The sequence below is a fragment of the Xyrauchen texanus genome, chromosome 10 (assembly GCF_025860055.1).
Source record: "Xyrauchen texanus isolate HMW12.3.18 chromosome 10, RBS_HiC_50CHRs, whole genome shotgun sequence".
In the NCBI taxonomy this organism is placed as follows: domain Eukaryota; kingdom Metazoa; phylum Chordata; class Actinopteri; order Cypriniformes; family Catostomidae; genus Xyrauchen; species Xyrauchen texanus.
This window is the reverse complement of record NC_068285.1, coordinates 28,752,768-28,774,229: the sequence shown is the minus strand read 5'-3', so window position 1 is coordinate 28,774,229 and position 21,462 is coordinate 28,752,768. Positions and strand designations below refer to the sequence as shown.

Genomic DNA, 21,462 nt, shown 5'->3' with positions numbered 1-21,462 from the left:
TAAATCCCTCTCAACCTTCTGTCCCACTCACTGCTAATAGTGCACAGGCCTGTTACATGAATTATGAGCATAACATCCATTAACACAGGAGCACCTGGGCTCATTGTACTCTCTGGGATGGATAACAGTGCGTGAGAGATAGAAATAATTACAGAGATGTGTGTGTGTGTGTGGGCGGGTTTGGGTGGTTTATGAGGACTTTTTTTTAGGTTACAAACTGGTAATTACAAGGGTATTATGCTAAAACATTTTATGAGGACATTTCTAGTGTCCCCATAATTCAAATCGCTTTAAAAACATACTAAACTATGTTTTTTTTTTTTTTAATGTAAAAATTCTGAAAGTTTTTGTGAGGTTTAGGGTTAGGGGATATAATCTATTGTTCATACAGCATAAAAATCATTATGTCTATGGAGAGTCCTCATAAGGATAGCTGCACCAACGTGTGTGTGTGTGTGTGTGTGTGTGTGTGTGTGTGTGTGTGTGTGTGTGTGTGTGTGTGTGTGTTTGTGTGTGTATGAATATTCAACAGGTCTACACCAAAGGACAAGCCTGCAACAGGCTAATAGATCAAAGAGAGCGAAACAAATTTGTCACATGGCTGTGGGCATTATTCTTTAGTCTCTTCGCATCTTGTACACACACTCGCTTACATTTCTTTTCAGTTTACAGATGACTTTTTGCAGTTATACTGTTTCATTTCTCTTTGTGTGACTGAGAGAGTTTGACCAAAGATAATTGCTCATAAACATTAGTTGAAAAGCATGTATCAGTCATAAGCTTGATATCAACCACACATCTACATTCTATGATGAACCTTGATGATAAATGTGATATATTACCCCTATTCCCCAATGCATGCCCCCCTTGTCTTTTCACTGTATTCTCCCTCCATTTTCTCTCCACTTAGTTTTTGACCTTCCATTTTGTCCTTCAATTCCTCTGCTTTTCCCATTTTTCTTAGGCAGCCTCATCTTTTCTCTCTACTTCCCTGGGTGAAAGGCTGGAGGGTGTTTGGGTGTGCTTTCTTTATGTTCTCTATTTTCTCTCTACAAAGGAGGAATATGTTTGTAGGTGTATCAGATACAGTATATAATACAGTAAGGAACAGAATTAGTCACAAGGAATGGGTGAGGTGGTAGAGATTTCTGTCTCACCTTGATTATCTACCTGGAGAACAACAGATAAATCATTTTATTTTCTCTCATATGGACCTCCTGGCTGCAAGAGTCTTCATAAAAAAAAGAAAAAAGGAAGCAAGATGGGGAAAACTGCTAAGAAGATGGTTCAATAATTTGAAATGAATGAACATACATTTTTATCATCTTTTTTTAGATGTAGATTCTGTCTAATGGTAAAAAACTTTACCTTTATTAACAGCTGCCCTTAAAAGTATTGGATCTGATTGATTCTCACAAACAGCATCCTTGGTGCACAACATAAGCAGTGCTAGGTGTGGGCTTGAGCTTAAGCCCTGAATGTTTTAGTAAAGTCACACATTTTTTTTAGGAATTTGTTTTTATCAATTTAAGATTGTATTTCATAAGCTCATTCAATGCTGAAATTCTGAAATTCAAAGAAGTCTCGCAACCCAGACTTTTGACTAAAGGCTTAATGTCTACGCATATTGTAGTGTATTCTGCAACAGAGTGAAATTATATTTGGATTATGGCACAGCGTTAATAATAAACATGCATAAAATTCAAAATATAATCTATTATTATATATCTTTATTATGCATATTATTATTATCTATTTTCAATAAACATCATAACTAATTTAGCACCAAGGTAGCATCTTTCAGGATTTTATCTGTTCATTTTCAGTGTAGTTTGTTAACTTTTTACTGGAGTGCATTGACCTATAAGGGATTCCATTTAACTTTAATGGACAAGTTGACACCAAAATGAAAATCCTGTCATCACTTACAAAATATATAAATATAATTCCATCTGAATCATACTAAAGGAAAGAACTGAGAAAAGAAGTCCCCTGTAAGATTTAGATGAAATCACTGTAAAATTTGGATGTTTTAGTATTATGAGTTTTATGAAGTTTGAAACAGAAGCAACTATATACTGATTGTGAACATTCAGGCACCCGCTACACTGCTGGGGGAGGCGTTTAGAGGTACATTTAAATATGAGGACGTACAAGACTACATGTAAAATCTTAATTAATGTGACATTAAAATGTGTTTGCAATGACTTCGTGCCTCATTTTATGAGTAGAATTCACTCAATATCAGTAAATGTTTTACAGTTTTAACTACTGGATCATGATTTAAAGTATTAAATTTGCAGTAGATAATGTGCCATTTGTAATATTTATCTTTTACAATCATGATGCTATTGAGTAAACATGATATGTGCAGCCAAAATATTTGCCAGTTCTCTGTTATTGATCTTTTGGAGGGGGGGTTAGAGATAAATCATATCAAAACCCCTCACCAGTGTGAAGTATATGCATGCTATATATATATATATATATATATATATATCTATATATATCTATATATATATATATATATATATATATATATATATTAGGGCTGTCAATTTAACAAAAAATAACACGTAAAAAAAAATTAGCGCATTTAATCGCAATGCTTTCCTGAGAAATTCAAGCTTGTAGTACCACCTGCTTACTCCAGAGGGCAGTAAGTGAAACTTCAGCTGTGTGAGCAACACACAGTTTATTACAGTGATCAAAACATTAACAACTCTTCAGCGGACACACAACATAAACGTGCGTTACGTTCTTGCGTTCAAAAGACTTGAAGGAGCGCAAATGCGAACTAAGGGATCTCAAGATGTGTTTAAAGATTGAGTATTAAACTATATTTAACTTGACACAGTGACCTAAACATTTTATTTTTATGACACAACACACCCGAAATGCGACACAAGCATGTCTGATGCAGGTCGTACGGTCTTTACCTCACAAATATTTAATTGCCAACAAGAATACTGATTAAGAAAATACATTTGTGCTGTGCTAATCCTATGTACATAATGATTGTAGATTACACTTGAAAGTCATAATGCACTAATACCATTGGACCCTGGCAAACACTACCTGAATACCCCCCTCCCCCCTTTCTATCTCTGTGTTGGTTCTTTGCATTTTTCATTAGCTTCCTCTGTAAAGGCCAGCTATATGTGACTTCCTAATGCAAGAACTAGATTATGGAACCATGTTTGTCAGTGAAATCTCATTCAATATGTATGTAAAAGCTTGCAATCCTTATACATCTGTAACAGGAATGGAATAGGCATACAGTTTTAAAGGAGCAAGCCATAAAATACAGGCATTATTATTTTATTTTTTTTACCCAAGGGCTGGAGTAACATTTCTCTGCAACTGATCACTTAAAACCATTAATGTCATTGAAAAATGATATGACATCAAAGAAGGAATTTTCTAACATCCTATAGTAATGCAACATATAGAGCATAATAAATCATGCAATTTTCATTAGATTGAAATAGCGAATCTACCCCTTGATCCTTAAATTAATTAATCCATTGAACCATGTACATGTAAATTATGTTTCCTTGAAAAAAAAAAAAACTGTTCTGCATTGCACTGTGTTCAGCAATGGTTACTGCAGATTTCCAATTTTGTTTAAAAAAATATCCATGGCAAAAAACAGACAATTCCTAATACCTAACCTGGGTCAACAGTTCTCCCTCTGCTGTTTTATAGTTCTAAAGTGAATTGTCTGATTTGCTCCTATCAGCTCTGCAGTGTTCTGACCTCTGGAATGACAACCCCACAGTCCAATTACAAAAAATTTAATGAAGCCCTCTATCTGTTGAACAACTCTAAATATTTAACGAGAGAGATCGCTACATGCTTGTAGAGCTGAATTGGGCCATTGCTGGGACCAAATGTATGTCAGGTTATGTGAGAGTAAGATAACATTCTGTAAGCCTGGAACGTGCAGTATCAGCTTCTTTGTATTACTGTGCTTGATTCAGCCATAGCTGCTTTTGGAAAAGGCACAATGGCCTAGGCTTTTATGAGGACAATGTATGCATTCTTAGCTGGCCGTGCAGAAGTCTCACATCACTTGCATTGTCTCTCTAGAGAAAGAGTTTAATTTAAATAACATAGTTTCGCCAACACTGACGTCAGAGCTTGGATTCGGAATGCTTTTTGTTATAAATGCCTGTTCCAATGTGCTGCTGCCTGATATTATTGTAATTTCTTTCATGACAATTGACCTGTATAATTGTGGTTTTATATGTTTCCTCTCTGGTCCCTCAAAACTCAAACCAGACAACAAAATGAATCGTTCACATTTGTTTGACACAGCAGCCATCAGTCTGTCTGTATACTCATACACAGATGCTGTAACCTTTAGTGGATGAGGAGGAAAAGGCTAACATTTGCCTGCAGAACAATACCAAACTCAAATTTGAAAGTATCAGATATCACTACATCCACACACCTCTTTGGTCTTAGCCTCAAATGGCCACAGACCATCCACAGTCCATTCACTGAGCACTTGCACTCAAACAAGCTGGTGGAAAATGACAGTTCCAATCTGATTGTAAAGTCTTGTTTACAAGGTTTACAATGGACTGCTATGAGATTAGTTGAATATGGAATCAGAGTGACATTAATAAATGGACCAAGGACAACATTTTAGTGGTTCAGGCAAAAAGTCCCCCCAGTGGCATTTGGTCATGAGAATGCATTGCTTTGAAAGATGTTCAAGTACTTTTTTGAGACACTTAAGAAAGTTAAATGGATATCTACATCTCCTGTGTTATTTCTGTGTTTCCATGTTTATGTCTGCAAAATTATTGGTGCTTAAGCAATTAGTGCTTCTGAGGACGAACAAGTAACTGGTTTTGCTAATATTTGCCTGCAGGTTCATGGCATTGAATGTGACTTTTTGCCTTTTTGACTCTTGCCATCTAAGATGTGTATTACTTTCTCTCTTCTGCAGAACACAAATGAAGATTTTTATAAGAATATCTCAGCTCTGTAGGTCCATCCAATGCAAGTGAATGGTGGCTAGAACTCTGAAGGTCCAAATATCACAAAGGCACTGTACAAGTAATCTATACGAATCCAGTAGGTTAATCAATGTCTTCTGAAGCGATCCAGTGGGTTTTGGGTGAGAACAGACTAAAATATGATTCGTTTTTCTTTTTTTTCAGTCTTGATAGCAGTCTCCTTGGCTTTTGATCGTGCCTAGTGTAAGGAAATACAGTTATACCCAGTAAAGAGACCAGTATTAACATTGATGACCAGGAGTCAGAGTTGATGTTTTAATCAACAGAGAGAGAGAGAGAGAGAGAGAGAGTTTACTGAAGACAAATTCTTTACATTTCCAATGCCAATAGACAGAAACAGTATCTAACCTCGAACTACTCGATCTAACCTCAAACTACATTAGATTCTAGAAACAACTGTAATTATAGGTATATTCAAATGATTTGACATCATTTCTTATGAGTAGAGAGATCTGATTGGTGAACAGTACAGATTATTCTAGAAATCTTACAAGCATAAAGTTCTGTTTAACTATGTGAATGCAATCATTCAAAGATTATTTTCTTAAAACACTAAGTCAAGTTGTCAAGCAGAAGGTCTGAGGTGAGTCTTGTCTTTAGATAAACTGGCGTCCAGTTCCTCTGACTTAGTCACATGATTCTTAACACTACAAACAATCCCTACAATGACATCAAAAGGCAGAACACAAAATTACTCCCAAGGTTGAGAAACGCACTGGGACACAGGCCTTATCAGCTGGAACAAAATACATCAATACATCCAAATGCAACCGAAAAGTTAGTCAGAAATAAACTTTTAGTGATGAATGCTAAAAATGTATCAGTAATTAATGAATAGTTTGAAATGAATAAATACATGATGTTGTATTTAAATGTTTTTATTTATTGTATTATATTTTATATTTAACTTTAAATCAATCTGTTTTTATATTACTCTGTCATTTTGTTTGTTTGATCTGTAAAGCACTTTGGGTCAACTTATGTTGTATATAATTGAGCTCTATAAATAAAGGTTGACTTGCCCGAAAATTTAAACCCCAAAAATGTCTTACTTAAACTGAATAAGTGATTAATGAAATAGTTACAACTCACGTGTATATTTGTTATCTGGGATTCAGGCTAAATGAGAAAGCACTGTTAACTGCATTCCTGACATAAATCAGACCCTCAGTCACTCCTCAGAGGTCAAATCCACAAATGACCTGTAACATTCATAATTAATACAACAGGAATAAATGCACATGACTAAAAAGCTTTTATTAACATTTGATTATAACCAGTACTTGTGAATGTATTCAACTCATCAGTAGGCTGAGACAGAGATAAATCCACCCCTTCTCCTTAGACTGCAATGGCAAGATGTACAGTGAAAAAGGAGTTATAGTTTGGTTTACTTTGTCACTTCAGAAGACAGGGATTAAACCACTGTTGCGTGGAGTCGTATGGATACATTTTATGATGCCTTTATGTGATATTTGTACCTTCAGAGTTCTGGACACCATTCACTTGTTTTATATGGAATGACAGAGCTGAGAAATTATTTAAAAAATCTTAATTTGTGTTCAACAAAATAAAAAACTTAATACACATCTGGTATGGCATGAAGGTGATTAAATGATAAGAGAATGAAAATTATTAGGTGAACTTTAAAAGAAGGATGGGAATGCCGATTGCAACACATAAAGTTAAATTTGTTATGCAATCAAAGTGATCACACGGCATTTAAAGATCCGGAAAACAGAACACAAATAGCATGGGTTCTTTTTATGATCATTTTGATGGTGCTTTTCTCATTTTTTTGAGATGCAACGTGGACATTGTGAAACTTGCTTTTTGTACAACAGAAAACAAAGCAATGAGTACTTAAGTCATAAATAAATGAGTAAATGATGACATACATTTTTGACTCAATTTGCAATTTGGCCGGGTTGATGCTCATCTGCACTAGTCAGCCCCAGTCTGTAGATTCTGGGCCAGTCAGGTTTCACTGTAAAATGTGTAATATGTAATGAGTAAAAATTCTAATTTCTTGACTACAATTCAATTCTGTCAGAGTATATCAAGCATGTTTTATATTTAAGAGCCAACTATTGGGGAAATCTTATGGTGAATGAAGAAGTCATAATGTGAATAGCCATTGGAAATAGAGTGCACTGGGCCGCAAAGCTCAACACATGGAGATGGTGAAACAAGCGAGGTGGAGCTTAACTTTTAATGCCATTCACCTCCAACTCGCATTGCAGTCTCTAGAGGCCATACTGGCTGCATCTTTCCACCAAAGACTGTGGCCAAATGTCTCTTCCTGTCAAAGTGGGAGTTCTCGGCAAAATATTTTGGCCAAGTGGACTTGACTTAACTCTAATAGTCAACTCTGGCTGTGCGAGAGTACATTTCCCCATCATATAAAATGTTTAAGGCTAATTAGCTATAATGCTAGTTAGTACGCTGGCCTTTAATGTTTTTAGAAGAAGTATAGTGGTGTGTTTGTGTCTGTTTTTTTTTTCATGTTTTTATGTGAATGGAAGTGTGCCATTGCTCCACATGGCTAGCCTATACTTGTGTGTTGGAAAAGCAATACCACATAGCTGTAAGTCTATTCAGTGAGACAGATGTAGCTAGAGGCATAAAAACACAAACAGAGAGGCAAATAAAGATACTGGCATTCAAATAGGTGGCGATGAAACAGACAGACAGTCAGGCAGCCTCATAAACTGTAGTGAAAGAAGTAGGTCAGATGTGAGAATGAGAGAGGAAGAGGAGGAAACAAAAGAGAGAGTGTGTGTTTGGAGAAACACTGTGCTCATGAAGAAAAGCAGAATGGAGATGGTTTTCATGCCCTTTGTTTTTAGTCTTGTACATTCTGGTATCGGGTTTGGGGAGGGGGGTGGGGGGGGTTTGCATGGTATGATGATGCCATGGGAGGCAAACTGAAGTAGCGTTGAGTGACATCGATTGGCAGCAGCCTCAACAAAATTACCAGACTCTGTATTATGCAAATCTGTGTTCCTCTAGAACATTTATTCTTTCTATCAGGTACACAAACACATGTACACAGATGAGCAGTCATATCTGTGAACTACAACATTCGACAATTTAACAAGAAGAGTAAGCACCATTCTGTTATTTTGAGCTCTGAGAATCAAGCTAGCTTATTAAAAGTAACAGGCTAATCTCCATCTAATGATCACCTCAACATCTGTCAACAATAGCTTGCCTTTGGAAACACCACCTGCTCCAAAGACCAGGCCCGCTTAAAAGCAACCAGCTGACAAGCCTTTTTTCAAGTCAAGTCATTTTTATTTGTATAGCACTTTTCACAACACACATTTTCAAAAGCAGTTTTACAGAAAATCATGCTTTAACAGAAAATGAAACTGTAATATCTATAAAGTCTAAATTATATTTGTAGTTAGAACCCCTGTGAGCAAGCCGAAGGCGACTGTGGCAAGGAACACAAAAATCCATAAGATGATGGTTAAAAGAGAAAAATAACCTTGGGAGAAACCAGGCTCAGTGTAGGGCCCAGTTCCCCTCTGACTAAACAGCATGAATATAATGCCAATATTAGTTATTTGTGTGCATTGTAAGTCATAAGTGTTAAGGGCCAGCGTTTAAACAAAGATTTAGTTTGAACTGTAAGATTAATGACTAATGTCTTTGAAGTCCATCCTGAACTAACTGCAGAAGTTCACATAGTTGCATTGTCCTTTGTTAATTACCTGATGAACGATTTTGTTAGAAGTTAATTGATTGTCTATGTATTCCATTTCAAAAGTGTTGTCCATCAATAGACAAAGGTAAAGCAAGCAGAGATCAATGAGGTGCATTGCATTTTGTTGAGGTTCGGTGGGGTTCATCCTAAATCCAAGGAAGTATCTGATGTCTTACAGTTGGAGTTGGCATCAGTTCACCCTCTAAATTCCATCATGAAAGATTGAAGTGATGTCTGGCTAGTACTGGCTGTATGTTGTCATCACTCAGCGGCACATAGCAGTCGAGTTTGACACCAAGCAGGAACAGAACTGGATCTGTCTGGCTCTGGTAACCTGTGAATCCAGAGGTTGAGACAGGGAAAAAAAAAAAATGTATTTGCATAGATGTCATTCAACTTATTACAGAGCAATGGTTTTAAGAAAAGGTTCTGGTTGTGGCAGATCTAACTAAAGCAGCCTAAATGTGTGTTGATGGATAAATTAGGTGAGCAGCCTGGCTAAATAATGAGTCTTTAGTCTAGACTCAAACTGAGTGAGTGTGTCTTCATCCCGAACAGTGTTAGGGAGACATAGTTTAGCAGCCAAATAGGAAAAGGATCTACCACTTTTTGTGGATTTTTATATTCTTGGAACTATTAACAGGCCAGAATTTTGTGCTCATAATGAACGTGATGGACTATAGTGTGACAAAAGGTCACTTTATTACTGTGGAGCTTGACCATTCAAAGCTTTGTATGTAGTTAACAGAATTTTAAAATGAATACGAAATTTAACAGGTAGCCAATGTAATGATAAAATGGGTCTAATATGATCACATTTCATGGTTCTAGTCATCACTCTGGCAGCAGCATTTTTAACCAATTGAAGTTTATTTATTGAACTTGCAGTACACCCTCCAAGTAATGCATTACAATTATCTAGTCTTGAGGTCATGAAAGCATTAATTCGTTTTTCGACATCAGCAACAGGGAGCATGTGTCGTAACTTAGCAATATTTCTGAAGTGGAAGAATGCTGTTCTACAAACATTGGACATTTAATTTTCAACGGACAGATTGGTATAAAATATAACACCCAAGTTATTCACTGTAGAAGAGGATGTAACAGTACATTGAATTGAACAGTAGAATTGTGTAGAAGTACATTTCTGGCATCCAATCTTTGATTTCATTGATACACTTGCTCATTTTTAGAATTGTGAAATTTTGTTGGGTTTAGAAGAAATATAAAGCTGGATATTGTTGGCATAACAGTGGAAACTTATTCCACAATTCCTGATAATATCTCCCAGGGGAAGTACTGTATATATAATTAGAAAAGAAGAGGTCCTAATACTGATCCCTGTGGCACTCCATACTTAACTTTTAATTTTTTATTTGACAATTTACACATACTAAGTGGTAGCAATCAGATAAATAGAATCTAAACCATGCTAATGCAAGTCCACTAATACCAACATAATTCTCCAGCCTATTCAAGAGAATGTCATGATTTATGGAGTAGAAGGCAGCACAAAAATCTAAAAGCACTAGAAGAGAAATGCAGCCACGATCAGACGATAAGAGCAAGACATTTGTAACTCTGATAAGTGCAGTCTCTGTACTGTGATGGGGCCTAAATCCTGACTGAAATTGTTCATATATACAATTTCTCTATAGAAATGAACATAGTTGTGAGGACACAACCTTTTCTAGTATTTTCGACAGAAATGGGAGATTTGAAATCGGTCTATATTTACCTAATTCTCCAGGATCAAGCTGTGGCTTCTTAATAAGCGGTTTGATAACTGCCATTTTAAAGTTTCTTGGGACATGTCCTAAGGATAGCAATGAGTTAAATTATTAAGAAGAGATTCTAAGATTACAGGGAATACCTTTTTTAAGGGCTTAGATGGTATTGGATCTAACATTTATGATCTTTTATTTTTTTTATAAGTTTTGTTAGCTCGCCATGACCAACAACAGCAAAGAATTGTAGTTGCTCATGAGGAAAATTATGAGACACTGTTTTCTGAGGTAGGATTGTTGTGGTTATTTTCTGTGAGTTTGTTAAAATATGCCGACCTGGCCTTTTACTGCCTGTCTGTAGCTACAGACACAATCCTTCCATGCACCACAAAACACTTCTAATTTTGTATTCTTCCACTTGCACTCCACTTTCCGAGCTGCTGTCTTGAGAGCATGAGTGTGATCTTTGTACCATGGCCATTTTCTTTAATCGAAGGGGGGCGACACTAGACTTGTAGTCGAGACCGCCTAAACTGAGACCAAGACACTACCAAGACCAGAGGGTATCGAGACCAAGACAAGACCAAGACCAACACCAAGACAGACCAAGTCGAGACCGAGACCAAGTCGAGACCAAGACCGAGACCAAGTCGAGACCGGAGGGAAAAAACTTTTATGCTGCCTTTATTTGATTTTTGGAGCTTGAAAGGACTGTTCTCTATTCACTTGCATTGTATAGACCTACAGAGCTGAAATATTCTTCTAGAAATCTTCATTTGTTTTTAGCAATTACATATAAATTGTAGATTATATATAAAGTTTTATGTAGATTATAGATTATACAGGTGAAACTCGAAAAATTAGAATATCGTGCAAAAGTTCATTAATTTCAGTAATTCAACTTAAAAGGTGAAACTAATATATTATATAGACTCATTACAAGCAAAGTAAGATATTTCAAGCCTTTATTTGATATAATTTTGATGATTATGGCTTACAGCTTATGAAAACCCCAAATTCAGAATCTCAGAAAATTAGAATATTGTGAAAAGGTTCAGTATTGTAGGCTCAAAATGTCACACTCTAATCAGCTAAACACCTGCAAAGGGTTCCTGAGCCTTTAAATGGTCTCTCAGTCTGGTTCAGTTGAATTCACAATCATGGGGAAGACTGCTGACCTGACAGTTGTGCAGAAAACCATCATTGACACCCTCCACAAGGAGGGAAAGCCTCAAAAGGTAATTGCAAAAGAAGTTGGATGTTCTCAAAGTGCTGTATCAAAGCACATTAATAGAAAGTTAAGTGGAAGGGAAAAGTGTGGAAGAAAAAGGGGCACAAGCAGCAGGGATGACCGTAGCCTGGAGAGGATTGTCAGGAAAAGGCCATTCAAATGTGTGGGGGAGCTTCACAAGGAGTGGACTGAGGCTTCAAATGTCGTATTCCTCTTGTCAAGCCGCTCCTGAACAACAAACAATGTCAGAAGCGTCTTACCTGGGCTAAAGAAAAAAAGAACTGGTCTGTTGCTCAGTGGTCCAAAGTCCTCTTTACTGATGAGAGCAAATTTTGCATCTCATTTGGAAACCAAGGTCCCAGAGTCTGGAGGAAGAATGGAGAGGCATACAATCCAAGATGCTTGAAGTCCAGTGTGAAGTTTCCACAGTCTGTGTTGGTTTGGGGAGCCATGTCATCGGCTGGTGTTGGTCCACTGTGCTTTATTAAGTCCAGAGTCAACGCAGTCGTCTACCGGGATATTTTAGAGCACTTCATGCTTCCTTCAGCAGACAAGCTTTATGGAGATGCTGACTTCATTTTCCAGCAGGACTTGGCACCTGCCCACACTGCCAAAAGTACCAAAACCTGGTTCAATGACCATGGTATTACTGTGCTTGATTGGCCAGCAAACTCGCCTGACCTGAACCCCATAGAGAATCTATGGGGCATTGCCAAGACAAAGATGAGAGACATGAGACCAAACAATGCAGATGAGCTGAAGGCCGCTATTGAAGCATCTTGGTCTTCCATAACACCTCAGCAGCGCCACAGGCTGATAGCATCCATGCCACGCCGCATTGAGGCAGTAATTAATGCAAAAGGGGCCCAAACCAAGTACTGAGTACATATGCATGATTATACTTTTCAGAGGGCCGACATTTCTGTATTTAAAATCCTTTTTTTTATTGATTTCATGTAATATTCTAATTTTCTGAGATTCTGAATTTGGGGTTTTCATAAGCTGTAAGCCATAATCATCAAAATTATATCAAATAAAGGCTTGAAATATCTTACTTTGCTTGTAATGAGTCTATATAATATATTAGTTTCACCTTTTAAGTTGAATTACTGAAATTAATGAACTTTTGCACGATATTCTAATTTTTCGAGTTTCACCTGTACATAATTTATAGGCTTAAGTGCAGGATTCGAAAGTTGGTCGTTTTGTCGCTATGGTTACACGCACACACACACACACACACACACACAGTTGGTGGTGCGCTCAAAGTCATCTGTCAGTTGTGCAGTTACCCAAAATCTCGTTACTTAGCATGTAACGTTAGTTACACTCTTCATCAGGTTAACGTTAGTTACGTCCTTAGAGAGGCTTGCAAAAAATATGTCCCTAAATAACTTATACCGTACGTGTGAGAAGAACACATGATAAACTACAATAATTCAGCAGATACATGATCTGTTTGGTCATGGGAGGTTGGAAAGGTTTTACCTCAAAGAGTTTGAAAATGCGTAGATAGCGTTCCCTGTGTTTACGCTCCAGGGGTCTAGTGAACGTTGAGGTGGTCCCGGCTGTCTCTGTCAAGAAGACTTTGCAGAATCTACATTTCGCAGAATCCTTCTTTTTATTTGACGATGTGCAGAAGAACTCGTGTTCTACGAAAGCAAATTTTATGACCAAGGAATTCGCTGACATGCTACTGACTGACTGTGCTCTTTACGCTCTACGCTACACTCACTCACTGAAGTATAATGTTATATGAATGGATGAGCGCCAACGGCTGTGTCACAAAAAAATACATGTGATTGGTTGCATTTGAAGGGTGCAAAATAATAATACTGTTGCATTATCGAACGTTGTGTCGTCGTGGATATTGTAGTATTGTATTGCTAAATCCCCCGACCACTATGTCGGTCTGAGACAGCGAGACCTAGACAAGACCGAGAGGTCCGAGACCAAGACAAGACCAAGACCAAAGACCGTCAAGGCCGTGACAAGACCGAGACCACGTAAAAGTGGTCTCGAGACCGGTCTCGAGACATACATCACTAGGCGACACTATCAAGAGTGCTAGAGAAGACTTTATTTATATTTTCTGTTATTACATCAAGTTCTTCAAGATTTTTGGTTTACTAAGTATGTGAGACAATTCTGGAAGACTTTTATTGAAGCTATCTTTAGTGGTCAAAAGAATACTTCTACCTGAATGATAGTGTGGTGTAGATTGAGTGACTTTAGCAGATTGCAGCAAACAAGAGACAAGGTAATGATGTGAGATGTCATCGCTCTGCGGTAGAATTTCTATTGTATCAACATCAACTCCATATGACAGAATGAAATTTAGCATATGAGTATGGTGATGAGTTGGTCCGGTCACATTTTGTCTGACTCCAAGAGAGTTTAGAATATCTATAAATGCTAATCCCAATGTGTAAATTTTTTTCCATTTCACTCTTTCTTTCTTTTTTTTTTTTTTTTGCCCATTTCATCACTGAGATCACAAAATGGGCGTAGATTGTGTTGGGAAACAATAAACAGATTTATCAGCCATGACCATGAACTAGATTAGGGGTTGAATTAGAATAGAAGTATTGCTTACTCTGCCAAATGAGCAGATTTTGAGAGATAGAGACAAAATAACTCTCTACAGCAAAGGAAAGAGTAAATTAATAATAAAAACAATTAAAAAAGTAACGGGTCATGCCTGCACAGTGTTATCCCAACTTCAGTCATCTGTGTTCAGGGTCATTTGCAGCACAGCAATTCAAGACATATAAGAGTGTGCATGTTTTGCATCATCAGTTACCTGAGTTTTAGTTGTTTCCCTGTTTGAATACATAACATGCTGTTTCTGAAAATGTACTTGATATCACTTGCTATGAAGAACCATTTCTTGATTATTGAATGTACTTTAGGTCTATTATAGCTTTGAATTTAGTTTCAATTTGTCCTCTCAATTCAGTAAAAAAAAAATCACTCTATGACTGTTAGTTTTAGTTTAGTTTTTTATTATTTTCTAGTTTCAGTTAATTTAGTTTTATTTTTAGTATTTTACAGCTGCCACATTAATATTTTAATATAATATATGGTTGACATTTAAAAATTTCTCATAGCCATCCAATGTTATTGTTATCTATTGTTATCAAGCATTTTCATGTTTGATAAAGGTAAATAAAACAATGCATCAAAAACTAAAGTTGATTTGTTGTCATTTTATTTAAGTTAGTTTTAGAGTGTTGAAAAAGTATTTTAGTTTACTTTTAATGTTTTTTTTAATTTTGTTTTGATCTAAGCTAATAACAAGTTTTTAATTTAGTTCACATTAAAAATTTTCATTAACAATAATAAAAATGCTGACTGCAAGATAAAATATTGTTTGGTTATCTCTTGAATACTTTCTCTTCTCTACCCCATAGTTGACACCGGCACAGCCCTGTCGCGCCCACAGCGCCCCCTCTCGGCCCGGGCGGCCCACCATGCCCCGGCCATGAAGGGCTACCAGGTGAGTCGTAGTCTGTCGCAACACTCATCTGGTCCTTGCTACTGCATGCCTGAGGATTGTGATGCTGCGAGGGACTACATGCACCATCCTGACCACTACCATGGGAACAATGACCACCCCTACTACTCGCCCGGCGGACCCCCCGAGCCCATGACTATGGCCCCTTCAGGGGGAGGAACCTTCCCCCGCTCACACCTCACTCACCAACAGCCCTATGACTCCACATGTGAGGAGTGTCTTTCTTCAGCAGGGCATGGTCATGGCCACGGCCATGGGGGAAAGATGCACCGCATCCCACCAAACCTCCTGAACCAGTTTGAGAAACAGCTTCCCTTCCACCCTGATGGCTTCCACACCTTGCAGTACCAACGTACATCCAGCGGGGAGCAGCGCAGTGAAAGTCCAAGTCGCATACGCCATCTGGTGAACTCTGTGCAGCGTCTTTTTGCCAAATCTCACTCGCTGGAGACGCCCTCTAAACGAGAGTTTAATGGCACCCGTGGAGGAGAGTATCGGGAAAGGGACAGGGGGCACCGTAGTGGAGGGGAGGAAGGGGGAGGACATAATTATTCTGGAACACACCAGTCTCGCTCTGCCCGCCGCAACAAGAGCCGAGAACGAAGCAAGAGCGGAGACTCTCGCCACGAGTCACGAAGGACGCGCCACCGCAGCAAGACAGCTGGGTGGTGGAGCTCTGACGACAACCTGGACAGCGACAGCAGCTTTCTGGTGGGGACAGGCAGGGGAGGTCGGGGCTGTCCCTCCGGACATGAAACCCTGGATGCTGCTATCCAGGAGCTGACTCTGAGGAAAGCTAAAGGGCCTCCTCCTGGAGAGTGCATGGCTTGCACCAGCATAGCTATGGCAGGGGACAGTGGGCACTCTCTAAAGAGGAGCACATGGTCAGCCATGACAGTCAGTCAGGCTAGAGAAGTCTATCCACCCTCCCGTGGAGGAGGAGGGGGAGGTGGGGGATATGAAAAGGCATTGGTTCCCGTGGATCCCAAAATGAAGGAACGATCAATCCACTATCTGCAGGCAAGTTTGTGTATGTGTGTGTGGGTAAGGTTTTGTCTATATTGTGGGGACCAAATGTCTCCTTAAGTATTGTAAAGCTTGAAATCTGCTACATTTCGACGAAATATAATAATCTTATCACTGAAATCAGCTTTTTATGAGGAAAGTAGTAAGTAGCTATGATATACAGGTTTTTGTGAAGGTTAGGTTTAGGGGTTAGGGGTATGGTTAGGCTATATAAAGAGTTAGCCTCTTACAAAATCTACTGTAGGAGTACTGTGCTACTGTGATGTTATCAGGAGGTATTACTATGGTTATTTTATATATACCATGATACTGAATAATATCTATATTCATATAGCACAGTGTTTACGTAGTACTTCAAAGTGTTTAAGATACTTTGTATTTTAAAGACCATTGTATTAGCATGTCCAAAAATTATGATACTACCATGGTACATGTCCAAAAACAGGGTAGTACTATGGTAGTTTTGCAATAATCATGGTAGTGTCATGGTACATGTCCAAAAACCTTGTTATTACCATGGTGTATGTCCAAAAACGTTTAAAAACCATTGTACCATTGTGCATGTCCCAAAACTATGGTCTTACCATTGTACATATCCAAAACCATGGTATTACCATTGCATATGTCCAAAAACCATGGTAATACTAGTATACATGTCTAAAAACTTGATATTACCAATGCACATTTCCATACACCAGAGTATTACCATTGTGCATGTCCAAAAAGCACGTTATTACAATTGTATATGTCCAAAATACATGACACCATTGTTCATGTCCAAAATCATGGTATTACCATTGGACATGTCAAAAAATGTCTCGGTTACATATATAGCCTTGGTTCCCTGAGGGGAACGAGATGCTGCATATGATTGCTACGGGAAACCGTCCGAGTGTCACGTGTTCTGAAGCCCATATACAATCATGCTAATTTACTGGCTGATGGACTACGTCAAGGGCTTAACAGAGGCACTCGTTTTCATGCCATTGAGTCACATTTTCTGCAAAAGGTACAAGCCTATGCAGCTGCTAGAGTGTATGGCCAAGGGCGATAGAGAAAACTAGAGGGGAGCGTGCAAAAAATGTGTTCCACAATCTGAGGATGTGATGTCCATTCTCCGGGTAACAGACCCTGTCTGGACAGGAGATTTTCCCCTAAATTCAACTGGCCTGGAAAATGTGTGGCTCCTAGAGACAGTACATTGTTCTGTGCCCACAGAAGGATGCGATGTGCCAGTCTCAGCATGGCACAAGCAGCACCGTGAACATCTCCAGATTTGTATGTTGCAATCCAGCCACTTGCGTATACAGTGGCCCAACCCACGGAGGCGTCTGTCGTTACCACTTAGCTGCAGCACACCTGTACCAACAGAACGCCCAAAATCAGAATACGGGCCAGTTTCCATGGCGACAGAGCCTAGTAGCACCCACACATCATTCTGAAGGGATGAAGCGCATGCCTCAGTGGTTGAAATTCCTTTGTGGGGTTCATCCAGCACTGAAAAAGGTCTATCCTGCAGCAAGCCCAGTGGAATGACAGCAGATGCCACGAGCATGAATCCCAAAAGCCTGTGAAATGTTCTTGGCGTTAGAACATCACTAAATACTGGAGTAATGACAGAACACGAGCTGGAGGCAGGCACGCCTGCATCGCCCGTGAGTCTAGTTCCATACCTAGAAACATAGTTGAAACACTCTTCTCACTCGCAACCCTAGACTGCTCAAATGGCTGAGAATGACATCTCGGTGTTGGGCAGCCAGAGTGTCTGAGTGAGCTAACACCAACCAATCTTCAAGATAATTCAAAACGTGGATGCCTTGAAGCCTCAAGGGCATCAGAGCTGCATCCATGCATTTAGTGAAAGTGTGCGGTGCCAGAGAGTGTTTCGCTTTGCCTCCAATAGGGAATCTGAGAAAGCACCTGTGCTTTGGCACAATATGAATATGGAAAGAAGCAGCGTTCAAATATTTTGTCACAAACCAGTCCCCTGGCTGTACTTGTGACATTATTTGTTTCTGTGTCAACATTCTGAAATGTCATTAGAGTGAAAGTAAAATGAAAAGTTTTGCAACCGCTTTCAAGGCTCTAGACAGGAAGACAGATGAATTGCATGGCTCTCTCTTGTAGCGCAAAGTGTAACCACTAGATGGCACTTTTAATTTACATTTGGCAACTGTTCTACAATCAGCGGCACAGCCGAAGGAGACCCCTGTGCCTTCGCTACTGTGGCACATTGAATGAGATTAAATATCTGCGCATTGGTTCGCCATCAGTTAGTGAGGGAATATTCTCTTATTCCAGACCCCTCGTTCTGCTCCTCCATTGCCTTATTCATGTGCATTCTCACAGAATGACACAGAAAAGGACAATAGGGACAAATGGGCCCATTTTGTTACCATCCAACAACGAATTCTCTCATACAGCTTTTTTTTAATGGTGACTGCGCATGGTCTCTCACATGTGTTGTTCGTCAGAAAATGGCCATCGAGCTAGGCCTCAAAGAATGTCTGACAAGACTCACACTTTCGCTCATAGGCAGTGGCAGCTGCTGGTCTGTCAAAGAGGGGAAGCTCATTTTCGGCCTATATTATAAACTTATTTACCCTATTTTTTGCACTAAATCAATCTTAGGTGTTGATCTGCCCTGCTGTTTAATTATAATTTTTTCCTCGTAAGGAAGACTTTCAAATGGCTTCGCCAAAATCAGGTCGACAATATTAGCACTGTCTGCCATCGTGCGCAGTTTCACCCGTACGACGCTAGCCTAGCCTACTGTATGAATGAATGAATGAACGAACGAACGAACGAACGAATGAACGAATGAACGCTCTAAAACAAAATATATTATACTTGGTAAAACTGAAACAAGGAATGTGGTGTATAATTGTGTGAAATGTATTATGCAAATTGACTAGCAATTTCGCCAAACAAATATAAAGAAATAGGTTGCAGCAGTTTGTCTTTCGACTACACTTGAGAAATCCGCGATGGGACTAAGCGCGAAATAGCTTCAGTGACTTCTTATAGTACAGATTCGCTGTCAATCAAAAGGAGATGCAGTCTTTCGACAGATCCTCCAATCATCACGCGGAAGCCCGAGTCCGGGCCAGCCCACTCCTCATTCACCCCCAGAGACGCTGAGCGTCCGTGGGCGGGACATAATCGCAGCATTTATCCAATGACCGTCTATTTTCGGAGCACTGAAAAAACTGTTCAGAGCAGCCCCATTGAAGTCAATGGACGCTCGGCTTCAACAGGGAAATGCACTGACGCTACGGGAATGTATGAGAAGTAAATCGAGTCAGCCGACCTGCTATATGTAATGTAGCTGATTCTGAACGAACTCGTCTTCGAGATTAACGTGTCCTAACGCATTTTTAGTCAATAAATTGTTTACACAATAGTACATATTTGACCATTATTTTTTTGACATTATAGGGGAAGCTGAGCTTCCCTTGCAGTCTTAAATAATCCCCACTGCTCATAGGGAGGGCAACAAACACAAGTAGGTGTCCATTTGCACTCCTATGTTCTCAGACACAAAGTCAAAACCCCAAATGGCTCCAGCACATGGAGTTCAAAATCTGGAGGCCATAGAACTGGAACAAGTTGGGATAAAGCCTCATGGTGAGGAATTGTGAGCCTCTGCGAAGCGGTGTTGTCCTCGTCTGTACCTTGTAATGTTTGAAAACAAAAAATGTAATTGCTCTAAAATTTACGCTGTGTCAATGACGTCCTTACTTGTTTGCCACTCAAAAGGGAGAAAAATATTCCTCACTTTGGCATGAGTTGCTAGAAACTAATACTGAAGAACAGAAAATCTGACTCGATGGTTCAAAAGCGAGCGTCTTTATGGAGCCTGTATCGTAGCTCTCTAGGGGGAGTCACTTAAGTGTCATCAGCCAATAAATTGGTGTGATTGTATAAGGGCGTCAGACCATGAGACACTCGTACAGTGTCCAATAGCAATCTTACGCAGCTGGAGTTCCATGAAAGGGAACCATAGTATTACAAAAAGACATGTCCAAAAAACATGGTATTACCATTGCACATGTCAAAAACCATGGTATTACAATTGCACATGTCCAAAAACCATTGTATTACCAATGAACACATCCAACATGCTATAAATAGAGGTGGGAGCAAGGCACACGTTCAAGTCACAATAAAGTCTCAATCTTAACCATCAAGACTCAGCAAAAATATATCTGTTAACCTGGTAACGCCTGTACACAAAGCAGCCCTGCGCTTATAAACAATACTTTATTAGGCATTATACGGAGGTAAGATGAAAAGAAAATGCCATCGAAACTTTTCTGAAGACAGTTCCCTTCAGAGATACATTTATATAAAATAGTAATAAAGGTATTGCATTCAAGGGCTTTAGTTAAAGTCTTCAGAAGTCATAATCACTATGAGAGCACTTGGATTTCGTCACGTGTCGTTCTGTATATTTTTTACTACTTTTACTACTTTTTTTTTACTACTTTTAAATAAAGTGTTGTGACTACAAATCTGCCTGTTCCCTTCCGAGGGAACTCGCACTGCGTCGTTGAAAACGACTCTTTGGGGAACGCTCCTTAGCGTGCGCCTCTGAAGTATGAATGAAACTATTCCAATCTTGATTGGTGTTGCGTCATGACGTAACAAGTGACGGCATAACCGGATGCATAAAAGTGACGCCGGCACACACACACATTAGCTTTCGCTCTTCAGCAAGCGCTCTATGTATATTGTTTGTCTTATTTGGTGTTGTTTGTCCTATTTAAAAGAATTATGGCCACTGAACAGTTCAAGAAGTGCGTGCACCCCTGCCCTCGTTTTATTACGGGTAGGGACACGCACGATTTGTGTGTGAACTGTTTGGGAGTGCAGCACGCACAGGCAGCTATCGAGGGATCTGCCTGTGAAAGCTGTGAAGCACTACCCCTGAGAGTGCTGCGCTCCCGGTTGGCGTGCTTTGATCAGCACGGTCAGGCTCGCGTTCCCCACGGTTCTGGTCCCGCGTCTGTTGAGGCAGCGCGGCGATTGAGATCGTGGGGTTCGCAGCGGGATCTTGCAGATGAGAATGAGACTGCTCCGGCACTTTCTCATTCTTCGTTTGAGGATCCCGAGCCTACTGTGAGTGGTGCAGAAACCCGCGTCGCGGCTTCTTCTGCCCACGATCAGGTCCCAATGCTCGAGCTCTCTGCTTCCGAGGAAGTGGAAATGCTCAGCAT

The 21,462-nt window shown here is 39.4% G+C and overlaps 1 protein-coding gene across 1 annotated transcript in view; it reads left to right on the top strand.

The window, feature by feature from the left end:
- Positions 1-21,462, top strand: part of LOC127650711 (disks large-associated protein 3-like) — a 294,628-nt gene that overhangs the window by 218,379 nt on the left and 54,787 nt on the right. The window contains 1 exon segment of the mRNA XM_052136307.1: positions 15,114-16,237. Coding sequence (XP_051992267.1) covers positions 15,185-16,237 — 1,053 coding nt within the window. The 5' untranslated portion in view covers positions 15,114-15,184.